At 38.2% G+C, this 14,130-nt stretch overlaps 1 protein-coding gene across 1 annotated transcript in view; it reads right to left on the bottom strand.

The window, feature by feature from the left end:
• Positions 1 to 1,146: 1,146 nt before the first annotated feature.
• LOC107719216 (pyridine nucleotide-disulfide oxidoreductase domain-containing protein 2-like) overlaps positions 1,147 to 14,130 on the bottom strand; it is a 15,885-nt gene continuing 2,901 nt past the window's right edge. Inside the window, exons 2-16 of the mRNA XM_016526589.1 lie at positions 12,362 to 12,381; positions 12,181 to 12,274; positions 11,900 to 11,973; positions 9,993 to 10,145; positions 9,644 to 9,797; positions 9,384 to 9,445; positions 8,424 to 8,521; positions 8,195 to 8,336; positions 7,946 to 8,080; positions 7,477 to 7,549; positions 3,912 to 4,068; positions 3,535 to 3,689; positions 2,293 to 2,399; positions 2,000 to 2,120; positions 1,147 to 1,837 (exon numbers count right to left, since the gene is read on the bottom strand). Coding sequence (XP_016382075.1) covers positions 1,767 to 1,837; positions 2,000 to 2,120; positions 2,293 to 2,399; positions 3,535 to 3,689; positions 3,912 to 4,068; positions 7,477 to 7,549; positions 7,946 to 8,080; positions 8,195 to 8,336; positions 8,424 to 8,521; positions 9,384 to 9,445; positions 9,644 to 9,797; positions 9,993 to 10,145; positions 11,900 to 11,973; positions 12,181 to 12,274; positions 12,362 to 12,381 — 1,616 coding nt within the window. The 3' untranslated portion in view covers positions 1,147 to 1,766. The remainder of the gene's footprint in view (positions 1,838 to 1,999; positions 2,121 to 2,292; positions 2,400 to 3,534; positions 3,690 to 3,911; positions 4,069 to 7,476; positions 7,550 to 7,945; positions 8,081 to 8,194; positions 8,337 to 8,423; positions 8,522 to 9,383; positions 9,446 to 9,643; positions 9,798 to 9,992; positions 10,146 to 11,899; positions 11,974 to 12,180; positions 12,275 to 12,361; positions 12,382 to 14,130) is intronic.

Here is a 14,130-nt window from a genome sequence, read left to right as displayed (position 1 = left end):
ATATATTATAAAGTGTGTTATATTATAATGCGAAAAGCTGGGTGTTTGTAATAAACAAATTCAACATTAATAAGGTTTCATTAATTAATTAATTTTTATTTTTCAAACAAGTCCTCTACTTAAAACATTGCTTTCTCCAGTGAAAATGTCGTCTTGTCTGAATCAGGAGAGAAATATGTAGATCACCATTTGCAAGCAAAAATAGTCCAAAACTGTTCTAAACAAATATGTCGGTGAATTTTAATGTGACAGGCCAGCGGATGGATTTTTTTTACTGGAGGAAGCATAATTATTGATTATGGACTAAAACGCCTTAATAAGAGATTTGTTTCCTATAAACGCACAGCTTTTCACTTCACATGACATTAATTGATGGATTTGAGTTGCGTTGATTACTTGTGGATTACTGCAATTTTTTCTAAACTGTTGGAACTCTTATTCTGACGGCACCCATTCACTGCAGAGGATCCATTGGTGAGCAAGTGATGTAATGACATTTCTCTAAATTTGTTCCAATGAAGAAACAAACTCTATATCTTCTATATCTTGGATGGCCTATATCTTTTCAGCAATTCTCAAATCTTTTCATTTTTGGGTGAACTATTCCTTTTAAGTTGTATCGTAATCCAGTTACCATCAATAAAATCTATTTTGCATTTTTGTTTATTCACTACATTGTAGCTTTTGGCAATTCAATGAAATTAGTTAATCAAGAGATGTTAAAAATCATGGCTATACTTTTCATCACACTGGAAATGGAAATTAGAGTGCTTTGTTATATACTGCACATTTGGCATATGTACTGTAGTAGGTCACCCCGGCTTCAATGAATGCAGAAAATTTGCATACTGTGCACAGTTTACATACTACTGTATATACTGCAGGAATAGTTTTACACAGGTTAGCATGCTATGAGGAACAGTCTTAAATTGTTTCTTTTTCTAGAGTGTGTGTGAGTGCTGTAATTTATGTAAATTGATAAATTATTTGCATTATAGAAATCCTTCTAATATTATTTTATGTAATATATTTACTAAAGGTGAATTCTGCAGTTCTGAACTACTAGCATCACCACAGAGAAATACTAAAAAGTGTTTAGAAGAAAAAATAAAAATAAAAACGATAAAGCTTCAAAAACCCGCCCACTTTCATAGCACCAAATGAGTTATTTATTCTCAAAACAATGTCACAGCTTTTTGTGAGAACATTCAGTGTGGTTTCTAGTCACACGGTCCATCACAAGTTATACAAAACCTGCAAAAGTAGCCTATTCCTTAGTCTGGTTAGACACCATATTGAATTTAACACAGATAAAAAAACGAGGCTGTGAGGGATAGATTTACAGTCTTTACAATGGCACACACTGTATTATGGTCCTAGATCATGTAATGATTACAATTCACAAAATAGTTTCTGAGGTTTTTGTCTACTTTTTTCTGAAAGACGTTTCGACAGCTGAACAATTAGTATGTTATTATATACCACAGCAGAATCCATTGAAAACACTGTACTTCAGTCCCTCACAACTCATTTTCATTCCTGTCAAAAAGCAAATATAGCGCTACCCTGACTAAGGTCTATGAATTAATTTACATTTATTAAAATTTCACTGAAAAATACACGTCATATTTTAGGAACAGATTATGGGAGTGTTAAAAATATAGAAGAAAACACATACAATGTTAACAACACTTATTATTTGTCTTCATCTCTCTTTTCATTAAAATATCTCTTTGGAAAATGATATTCCCCACTGAAGGCCAAGATCACAGTCGCTTGAAATCTGCTAGAACTTTGAGAGCTGAATTCCAGCCAGCTGCACCCATAACGCCTCCACCTGAATGAGACAAACTCACATAAATGCTGGAAAACACAGGGGAGGTCATGCACGTCAAGCTCAACATTTACCTGACCTGGTTTTATGAAACATGATATCACACTGATGACATTTCTAAACCCAATACGTACTGTTTTAGCTTTTATTTATTCAGGCACAAACCTGGATGGCTGCCACTGCCACATAAGTACAGTCCTTTGACTGGTGAGCGGTAGTCTGCGACAGAGGGCAAAGGTCTCGCCAGGTAAAGCTGATCCAAAGACATTGAGCCATGAAATATATTCTGTGGCATAAAAAAATGCATGTAATGAATGTTTGGAATGATACGACGTGCAAATATACCACAATTAACTTCCGAATAAATGTCAAAATCAGTTATTAGATTCTGTATGACTGTGAAAAAAAAGTTATGAGGGTACAAAAAGTCCATGTTTATTAAATTTAAATATTCATACCCCCCCAGTGAGACCAAAGACCCTCTCAAGATCAGGAGGAGTCAAGATGTCTTTGCCCACTATAGCCTTTTTAAATCCAGGTGCGTAATGCTCAACCCAGTCGAATACTGTGAAACAGGAAACAAAGGACCAATTACAACAAAGATCTTATTACTTTGAGGCATGTGATATCACTGCGGTAGCACAAACATTGTCACTGTGTTCAAAAGTGACTCGTTCATGGCCTGCCCATCTATCAGAGTGTGAATTTTTGGATGGTTTACCGGGGTGGAAGGGTTTGGTTCACCTAATGTTAGGGGGTTGTAAAGAAATGCATACACTTAGCATAAACTTGCATATTTTAAAAGCTCGTGAAACAAGTCTTTCTTGAATTACAAATGTAATATTTTATATTTATTATATTAAAAAACAGTAATATTGTGAAATATTATTGCAGTTTGCTGATTTCGTGCTTTATTATTAATAATAGTTTTTTTTTGTGTAAATGTTGAAAACAGTTTTTGATGGTTAATATTTTTGTGGAAATCGTGATTCTTTTTTTTTCAGTTTTATTTGAGCAGAAAGTTGAAAAGTATTTATTTGAGATGGAAATCTTTTGTAACATTAAACGTGTCTTTATGGTCACTTCTGGTCAATTTAATGCATCCATGGTGAATATAAGTTTAAAAAATCTAACCCACTTACACAACTTTTGAAAGGTAGTTTATCATGGTTTCCACAAAAATATTAGACAGCACAAACTGTCTTCAAAATTGATAATAATAAATGTTTCTTGATCAGCAAATCAGCATATTTGAATGATTTCTGAAGGATCATGTGGCACTGAAAACTGGAGTATCTTTTAAAAAAAATAATAATAATCAACTTTGCCAAAGGAATGAATTGCATTTTAATGTATGTTAAAATATAAAACAGTTTTTTTTTATTGTAATAATATTTCATAATATTACTGTTTTACTGTATTTTTTGGTCAATAATGCATCCATTCTGAGAGACTTCTTTCAAAAACGGTTATATATTATAGTTATAATATGTGTGTGTGTGTGTGTGTGTGTGTGTGACTGACTGATACTAATATATAAGTCACTGTATAATTCACGCACTGCTGTCTATGACATGCTGAACTCATTGAACCTGTTTGGATTACACTTTGAAAAACCTCCAAGACCTTTTACAAACACAAGGCTTATAATACCTGTGCGCACAAACAGCACAAAAAAATGCAAATAGAACACTAGGTACCTGTGTCAGCAAATCTCTCCCTGTCCTCATCGTTCCAAGCGCGGCGACCCTCCAGCAAATATGGCGTAAACTGGATGAAGAGAGACACCACATGACAGCCGGGGGGCGTTAGAGTCGGATCCAGCACTGAGGGAATGGTCATTTCTATCATAGGCCTACACAAAACCACCAGAAGATGAATCAGGATATCTGTAAATCGCTGTGGTTTGGTGCATTGAATGGAAAACCATCACCATAAACCCTGTCCACGGGCAACAGATGTGTTGTCTGTGAAACTCTGGTCATGACTTGCAAATTCAGACGTCCTGATGCCTTCATGTGTGTAATGTGCAAATATTAGTTGTTCCATTATAAGCACAACAGCAGGTTTTGCCAACCTGGAGGACGGGTATCCCTGCTGGCCCTCCCTGTAGGCCTCCTCCAGCACCTCCATACTCTCACAGTTCAGGTGGATTGAACACTGATGATGTGGACCTGGTTTTCCATCTGCACTATTCGGTGCAGCCAAGAAATTAGGCAACTTGTCTAAAGCCACTGTTCAGTTGCAAAGGACAGAGACAGATTATTACAATTAAAAAAATGTACAGGAAAAAGACTAATTGAACTCCATTAATTACACTTCTTGCAAGGCAGCACCCCAGCTAACAAAAGTATGTTCTAAGAATGTTTTGCTAATGTTCTCATTAAGTTATGAAAACGTTATTTCTTAATGTTCTCTGAACATTCAAAATGTCCAGTTTTTTTAAATGAGAAGAAATTATCATTATTTTATTCCTCAGTACTTTTGTTTTGTTTCAAGTACAAATATCTAAAGATCCATAAATCATAAAAACATTTACTGGAGAAGCAAAATTACTTGAGATATTAGGCCAATAAAAATAATAATCAAGAATAAGTGATTTCATGCTTAAAACAAGAAAATTTTTTGTCAATTCAGTAAGAAAAATAAACTTAATTTAAAGGGAAAACTAGTTTATTATCCCATTGGCAGAATTTTTTTATATGTGTAAAGTCACTTAATTTTGATAATTTTAAGAAAAAAAAAAAAAAAGACATTTTGCTTCTTACTGTCACAGATCGGCCAGACTCAGCCACCTCCCAATCACAGCAAACACCTTCACCTGAATACTGATCACATGCACCTGTCACTAATCTGCCATCATCATCAGCCACCCTTCATAAGCACACACCTCACACCACTCCAGGGTCCGATCTCGTTCCAACGAAGTGGACTCTCTCTCTATCGTAAGATTCGTTGAAAGACTTACCTATCAGTTGAACTTTCCTCCAGTGTTTGATCCAGTCCCCTGCTCCGCGGATACCCCGTCACTCATCGTCTGAGGTGTGTGCTATCCTCTGTCTCCCTTCCACGATCTCCTGGGAATCGCCATACTAGAGTTATCTCTCCTCATCTACCCAAAGGACTTCCTAACTAACTTTAACTTTATACCTGCCCGTACCCTCTGCTTCACTTGCTGAAAATAAATAACATTGTATCATTCTAACCCTCTGTGTGAGTCTCCTTCCGTAACAGAAGATCGGACCTTAAAGGGATTCAGCAAGAAGTAAGCGTCCCCTGTCCCCGTTTTAGTTCCGTTTTTTAAAAGTTTTTTTGTTTTGTCCCCGTTTCTCCCCACGGCATGCAATCTGCTGCGTGGCTCTCCGTCCTCGCTTGCTGGGATCTCCCCTTCTACGAGTACGCCGGGGAGTTCTGCAGGCTCACCGCGGTGACTGCGTTAGAGGACGCCGTCCTTAATCAGCTGTTCTGACTCGGGGGGGCAATTACCATCGCCCCGTGGACCTCCCAGACACCACTGGGCTAAGTTGGAGGGAAGGTGTCTTCCGGTGTCTGGGGAGTGTCCGGTCCCGAGCCAGAACCAGTCCGCCGCCGTCCGCAGTTCACCCAGGCCTGCCGCCGTCCACGGCTTACCCAAGGCAGCCGGCAGTTCCCCAGTCAAGTCAGCCAAGCGTTAATGTGGATAGCCCAGGAAGGGCTCCTGTTTCCCCGTTCAGCCCAGGAAGGGCTCCTGTTCCCGCGTTCGGCCCAAGAAGGGCTCCTGATCCCCAGTTCGGCCCGGGAAGGGCTCCTGGTCCCCAGTTCGGCCCGGGAAGGGCTCCAGGTCCCCAGTTCGGCCCGGGAAAGGCTCCAGGTCCCCAGTTCGGCCCGGGAAGGGCTCCAGGTCCCCAGTTCGGCCCGGGAAGGGCTCCAGGTCCCCAGTTCGGCCCGGGAAGGGCTCCTGATCCCCAGTTCTGCTCGGTGTCGGCCCCAGCCCCAGAACTCGCTCCAGGGTTGGCCCCAGCCCCAGAGCTCGCTCCAGTGCCCGCTCAAGAGCCCGCTCCTCCAGAGCGCCCACCAGAACCCGCTCCTCCTGAGCGAACCCCAGGATTCCTAGATTTCCCCAAGAAGATTTTGGGGGGGGCCATATACCTGTGGCCGAGCCGGCCAAAGTCACGGAGGAACCGCCATGGCCTCCCGGGTCCCCTGCTCCGCCATGGCGGCCTGAACTACCTGCTCCGACATGGCGGCCCGAACTGTCTGCTCCGCCATGGCCTCCTGGACTACCTGCTCCCCAGTGGAATTGTTACGTGCGGGACGTGCCTTTCGGGAGGGGGGAGTACGGTCACAGATCGGCCAGACTCAGCCACCTCCCAATCACAGCAAACACCTTCACCTGAATACTGATCACGCGCACCTGTCACTAATCTGCCATCATCAGCCACCCTTAAGCACACACCTCACACCACTCCAGGGTCCGATCTCGTTCCAACGAAGTGGACTCTGTCTATGATATCCGTAAGATTCATTGAAAGACTTACCTACCAGTTGAACTTACCTCCTGTGTTTCCTCCAGTGTTCGTTCCAGTCCCCTGCTCCGTGGATACCCCGTCACTCATCGTCTGAGGTGTGTGCTATCCTCTGTCTCCCTTCCACGATCTCCTGGGAATCCCCATACTAGAGTTATCTCTCCTCATCTACCCAAAGGACTTCCTAACTGACCGAACACCATCACCTGAGTTCTAATCACACGCACCTGTCACGGATCAACAATCACCCTCAGCTCCCATTCATAAGCACACACCTCACACCACTCCAGTGTCCGATCTCATTCCAACGAAGTGGACTCTCTCTATGATATCCGTGAGATTCATTGAAAGACTTACCTACCAGTTGTACTTACCTCCTCTGTTTCCTCCAGTGTTCGTTCCAGTCCCCTGCTCCGTGGCTACCCCGTCACTCATCGTCTGAGGTGTGTGCTATCCTCTGTCTCCCTTCCACGATCTCCTGGGAATCCCCATACTAGAGTTATCTCTCCTCATCTACCCAAAGGACTTCCTAACTGACTTTATACTCGCCTGCCCGTACCCTCTGCTTCACTTGCTGAAAATCATTCTAACCCTCTGTGTGAGTCTCCTTCCGTAACACTTACGTAATTGTATCTTGATTTAGTAATGTTTCGATATTTGTACTGAAAAACAAGACAAAATACTGAGGAAGAAAATTATTTTTTGCAGTGCAGCAACTAAATTAGACCAAAATGCTTAACATACAGACTCCATTTAAACTTTGTTTTGTAGATAATTTCCGAGTTTTGTTTTTTTATTCATTATTTTAAATGATTTAAGTAATTTTAATTACTGAATTATTCATTAAATTATTGAATTACTACTAAAATTACTAAATGTCCACCATTTAAAATTAATGACAGTGATGTCATAAAATTTTGGACTCTGAATTCCAGCTGGGAAATGTTGATGCTCATATTAGCATTATGAATTCTTTGGTCTTATCTTGCTTGCTTATTAAGTGTCAAGACAACGCTAAAAGTTCCTTACACAGAACCAAAGCCTTAAATATTAACACTCTTCTTTTGCTGCTTTGCAAGCACTGTTGAAATGCACATTTAGTTTGATGAAATTAAATTAAATTCTGTGTAATCTTACCATTTATCTTGGTAACAGGAGAGGTGTAGTCAATCTGATCTACAGCCGTGATGAATGCCTCTGGCAGGGCATCCTTTACCGGAACAACCACAGACATCAATTATTCAGAATTGTCATTAACATTTAAGTAAAACGGTTGTTCATTTCTCCACATTATTTTGTTTTTACATTGGACTAATAAAAATAGGTCCAATGGAATTCTTTTTTTTTTTCATTTAGAGATATATAATCCTACTTTAAACTGAACTAATTCACATGTGGACAGTGTTGTCAGTCAAAGAATGGGGTCACTCCTTCAGTAAACACAGATAAAATGACACTAGCTCAAGGCCACAACAAAGTGTTGACAGAATTAGGATGACATTAACTGTGAATGAATGACCCAGACATAAAAGCAAATGCTCTACATCACTTTCAAACATCTAAAAATGAGCTGAACTGACATGGTCTTGGGACTTCAGGTCTGTACCTGTGGTGTGAGCTGTTTAAAGGTGATGTAGGGAGTGGCGTTGGACAGAACCACTTTACTATGGACTTCGGTTCCGTCTGTCAGCACAACGCCCTTGGCAGAACCATCCTGACCAATAAGGACCTGTTTAACGTCCTGCAGGCCCCGACAGATTAATATCCGTGAAACAACCGGTTCTTTTGAATGAATGTGCCATGCACAGAAACAATGGCTTGAGAAAACGGTTACACCTTCTTCCTGAATACTAACCCTGTTTGTAAAAATATCTGCTCCGAGAGAGCGGGCGGAGCGGGCGATCGATTCAGACACTCCACCCATTCCTCCCTCCACGTAACCCCAGGCACCTTTCTCTTTCTCCAGCTCACCCATGACATGGTGCAGCAGGACGTATCTACAAGATTAAGCATACATTATCCACAACACCAAGCACAAGATATTCTGGATCTGTTCGAACACATAAAAGTCAAACTATCCTCACCCACTTCCAGGATTATTTGGGCTTGTGTTTGCACCAATCACAGAGTCAGTGGCTAATGTGGCTCTCAACGGCTCGGATTCAAACCAGCGATTGAGCACCTACAGAAAAAAAAAGACTTTAAAACTGAAATTTCAAACAAGAAGGCTTCTAATGCCGTGTTCATGTCATGAATCACATTCTCAAACTCACAAATAATTCAGTTCTTAGGCAATGCTCATAAAGCTGAAAATGATTGATTCATATTTTAATGTGTATTTTTTAAAGATTTTTTATGATTTTATTTCTTATGCTTATCAAGGCTTCATTTATTTGATCAAAAATACAGTAAAAACTGTAATATTGTGAAACATTATTACAATTTAAAATAACTTTTTTCTGTGAAGCTGGTTTGCAACGATGTGCATCATGAAAAGCGCTATATAAATAAATGTGAATTGAACCAAATAACTGTTTCTATTGTAATATATTATGAAATGTAATTTATTCCTGTGATGGCACAGCTGTCTTTTCAGTAGCCATTTCAGTCTTGGTGAGCATAAGACACTTTTTTCAAAAACATTTTAAAAAATCTAAATTATTCTAAGCTTTTTACTTTCAGTGTGGATGCAAGCAGCAATAAAGTTGCCAAGCTCTACAGTGGCAGATGTGTTTTAACTTGAACACAATCCAAAAATCAGAGGACAAAAGAACTGAATGCATTATCTGGATACTGAACAAATTTACATTGCAAATAATTTTCAATGCTTGACCCCTAGGGGGCAGAGTCCCAAAGTTTCAAAGAGACCCTCAGGCCACTATTAGTTTTACTTCTTGTTTGGCTTCTTTGCAGTCAATTTTGATCAAAGATGATCAAGAAATTGTTCTTGGATTGACCTTCAGGGGGTCTGATACTTATTCTGTCAAATATATTCAAAAATGCCAAGTATTTATTTTCTGTCAAGGGCAGGGGGCATAACCCACCTTCATAACTGGAGCTGTAACAAGTTCATAGAAATCTGGTATATTCTTTCCCAACTTGAACCCTTTAAACATAGAAGCACATGGATTTTTTTTTATGTATCAGTTTTATCCTATTATTAAGTCATTATTAAGTTTTATTAAGTTATTCAGTTATTAAGTCCTATTCTTATAAGACTCTCTGTCTTATGTCAGCTGCAGCAGCAGAACAATTGAGGAAAATTTGGTTTATCATGTGTTATATAACCATGAAGTATCATTACCAGACTTCACCAAAGGTTTCAAGCTCCTCAGGGCAGATATTTTCTTTCTCAAAGAGCCCTGAGTCAGTCCTGGTATGTCAACGGGTGGAGCGTCTAAAAGAGGGTGGATGGCACAGGCCAGTCTTTCCAAATAAGATAAAAAATCAGGATAGACCTTTAGTGATAGGACATAGAGAAAAAATTTAAAAATGTAACTTATTAAATCATATAAATTATGTATATTTAGTTCATTATCTGAGGTAGAAGGGTGTGTAGGCAGTTTTCACAGTATTGTGTTTCTAGTGTCACATGCAAGTTTATGAAAGTGCTCTTGCAAAAAATCTAATTCCTCTTGTCAGTGGCATTGAACCTTGGCATCTTTCTCTGAGAATTTGCCAATCTCTTGCTGGGTCTTTGCCAGGTCAGCTCCAAGCGTTAAAGACCGCGGTGGCCGCCCTCTTGCATCCTCCAACATGGGGGTAAATGAATAGGGGTCCCTCATGTAAACCTTCAGGCCGTGTTTCTGCACAGAAAGACACACTGTCGAGAACTGCTGTCATTTTAGCTTGAAAGGAAAAAAGTAATAAATCATCTGCCACTTGTTTCTTTTCCTTGTGGAAAAGAAGTGTACGGAATGTGCACTTGTAGTGCCCTTCACATCTTAAAAGTATATTTAAAAAAGTGTAATTGCAGATAATGAAATAAAACTAAAACTCTCTGAAACTAAGAGAGTACACTTTAATGTTTCTTAACACACTTAGAAAGTATGTAATAATGTCAGATTAAAAGCATTACTTTTATAAGACCATTTTAAATTATTGTTTTAATAATCTTCGTTCATGCTTTAAAGAAGTAAATTAAATAGAAATGACATTTAAGTATATTTTAGTTTACCATAAATGCTTGTCAGTACACTTGGCAATACAAACATATTTCAAAGACAACAGAAGTAATTATGAAATTACACTACCGTCCAAACTTGTCTCTTATGCTCATCAAGTCTGCATTTATCTAATCAAAAATACACCAAAAACAATAATATTGTAAAATATTATTACAATTTAAAATAAGTTCTCTATTTTAATATACTTTAAATATAATTTATTTCTGTGTGAACTTTCATCAGCCATTACTACAGTCTTTACTGTCACCTGATCCTTCAGAAATCATTCTAATATGATGATTTATTATCAATGGTGGAAACAGTTGTGCTGTTTATTTGTTTGCTTTAATGTGTTAACTAACAACTAAAGTACTTGATTACATAACTGTAGTGTTTTTCAATATTACATTTAAAGTTAATATATTTTAAATTAAACTAAATTGCAACTTCATTATTACAAATGTGTAATTACAAATATATTTCAATACATGACGTACAAGTTTCAAAAGAAATGACATTTAAGTATATTTTAGTTTACCATAAATGCTTGTCAGTACACTTGGCAATACAAACATATTTCAAAGACAACAGAAGTAATTATGAAATTACACTACCGTCCAAACTTGTCTCTTATGCTCATCAAGTCTGCATTTATCTAATCAAAAATACACCAAAAACAATAATATTGTAAAATATTATTACAATTTAAAATAAGTTCTCTATTTTAATATACTTTAAATATAATTTATTTCTGTGTGAACTTTCATCAGCCATTACTACAGTCTTTACTGTCACCTGATCCTTCAGAAATCATTCTAATATGATGATTTATTATCAATGGTGGAAACAGTTGTGCTGTTTATTTGTTTGCTTATGTATTAATTGGTTGGAACCTGTGATACTTTTTTCAGGATTCTTTGATGAATAAAAAATTTAAAAAGAACATAATTTATTCAAAATAGAAATCTTTGTAACAATATCAGTCTACTTACTATCACTTTTTATCAGTTTAACAATAAAGTAAAATAAAGCTGAGTAAAGTATTAATTTCTTTCAAAAAAAAAAAAACCTTAAAAATATTACTGATCCCAGACTTTTGAACGGTAGTGTACAAAGGGTGAACGGTATGGTATAGGGTATAAAGATGTACTTAAGTCCTACTTATGGAAAAAAAAACTTGCATTTAATATTAAATTTAAATGATAATATGTAATTATTGCAACAACAAAAAAACATGCAATTCAAAAGTATTCTAGTGTACTTCTTTTTCACAAGGTTTGTCAGGTCCGTCTGAGGTACAACATTTTGCTTGAGAGATAGTTAAAGGGGAGCCGATCCGTTTTAAACAAGAACGAAAGAGAGAATCGGGCATGTAACATCAATATGAACATCACCTTGAGCTCCAGGTCCTGGTAGATGTGTGGGCGCAGTAAACTGAGCAGATAGGAGGCCCTGGAAAAGTGGAACCCTGAAATCAACAGGCAAACTACACTGATTCACAGATGAATTTTAAGGGTCAATCAGCAATTTACACTTAAAATGCTTAGACTACGTACTATATCAGTTCTGAATTTCTAATTAATGATGATAACAGAGTGCTTTGAGAAACTGATCTTTGGCCAGTCTGTAGGGGATTCAGAGAACCATGGTCTAGGTGATAAACCTGAACTCACACCTGGAATAATCTCTTCAGATACAGCTGCTCCTCCGAGCACATGTCTACGTTCCAGGACTGCTGTTTTCAGGCCTCCCTTCTGCAGATATGCTGACTGGGCAAATCACAACAGGTGGTTTCTATAGATGAAACTGTTGTGCAACTGGGCATACACACGAGAACACATTTGGTGTTTACTTACAGCAATAAGGCCATTGTGACCTACAAATAAAGAAAAGGATTTTAGGTTTGTTCAAAGGAGTCTAAATTCTGCAATCATTTACTAGATGTTGAATAATAGCCGATGAATGTCGCATTATTTTCTCATGAAACATGGAGGTTATGAAACAAGTAGCCTATGACTGTGGTTCAAAGTATGCAGGAGTTGCAACAACATTTTTAGATATAATAAAAAAGGATAAAAAGTAGAACACTCTGCATGTTTTTTACAGTACACAAACTGTTACTCCTGCAGGGGAAGCATGGAGGCTCAGCAAGGCAAATTTTCTGTGGAGCCTATATCTATAGTCTTTATCTATCGCCGCATTAAATCTTTGGATGTTTTTGATCTCACTGGGACATTTGTAAACGTAAAATCATAATCGTTTAAAACTATTAATTCCAATGAATAGTATCTGGTACACAAATATAAATTTTCTCCAGTTTCTTTGATATAAAATTTCTCCAGTTTCTTTGAAATTATTTGAACAAAAACAATCCTCACAACGACGCAAACACGACTGAGACATGACTGTTCCTTTTTTCTTTTTTTACATTTTATTTAGTTCCATCACATTCAAATACAAGGCAAAAAGTGCAAGGCAGATATAAGGCAATGTCATAGTTTAAAGCATGTAAAACAGAATAACAACAACAACAAAAACATAAAATGAACATAAACATATTATAAAAAAAAAAAAAGAGAAAAAAAATACGATAAAAAAGTGCTATATAATATTAAGGCAGTTACATACATTTGAAAAGCTTTAGAATGTTTATTGTTTTTATAAGCTTCTTGTTTTGTGATCTCATTTTAGAAAGGGTTTCATATATTTTAAGATCAGTGTTACAAAAGGTAATATGTGGTGGTTTCTTTTGAGTTATTTTTGTCTTATGAATATAAAACTTTGCTAAAATAATTAAAAGATTAATAATGCAATTAATTAATTATTAATAATAAATTGTTTTTCAGGAAAAATATGGGTTTTGAAAACAAAATAAAATGTCATAAGGTTCTAAATAAAGGGTTTACCTTTCGAACGGTCTCTCCCATCGCGTATACCCGCTTATGGAGAAACTCCTGTTTATTCTGATACTGAAGCCTGATTTGTTCACGTTCGTGTACCAGCATGAAAAAATGGCGCTTCAACTCGCCAAAAGGGAAGAACTGACTACTACATAAGTCGGCTCAGAGCGCCATTCATCAGACCTTTTCTCCTTCGGCGACGAAGACATCTCCTCGCCGGACTCTGAAGCAAGAAGCCAAAGCAAAGAAGCTCAGCCTGCTGCTAGCTGTACACTCTCAGAAAAAAAGGTGGTGCTACAGGTGTTTCAGGCCAAACTCCTCCGTGGCATGTATGAGTCTGGACCGAATCCTGAGCCCTTTCAAAGAGCTGCGCACACCGACTGATCTGGCTATGCGTGCTACAAAGGCAACTGCGCAGGTAATCGGCAAGGCCATGGCCAACTTGGTGGTGCTGGAGCGCCACCTTTGGCTTAATTGGAGATCAGGGACGCTGACGGGGTCGCCTTCCTTGACTCCCCAGTCTCTCCAAAGGTATTTTTCGGCCCAGCCGTGGATGAATTGAGATATTGAATTGAAACCGCATTGAGATCTCTTTCGCGCTGTCTTGCGCTTGAATGGCTTAAATCACTTTAATGTTTAAACTGACTTAAAACATGTGAGAATGATAAACTGGCCCAATCGTTCAGACAGCTGATTATAGTTTTAAGGGGGCTGAGACGACAGAT

Source organism: Sinocyclocheilus rhinocerous, unplaced genomic scaffold, assembly GCF_001515625.1.
Source record: "Sinocyclocheilus rhinocerous isolate Xijiao unplaced genomic scaffold, SAMN03320098_v1.1 scaffold513, whole genome shotgun sequence".
Lineage (NCBI taxonomy): Eukaryota > Metazoa > Chordata > Actinopteri > Cypriniformes > Cyprinidae > Sinocyclocheilus > Sinocyclocheilus rhinocerous.
This window is presented reverse-complemented; position numbering and strand designations above follow the sequence as displayed.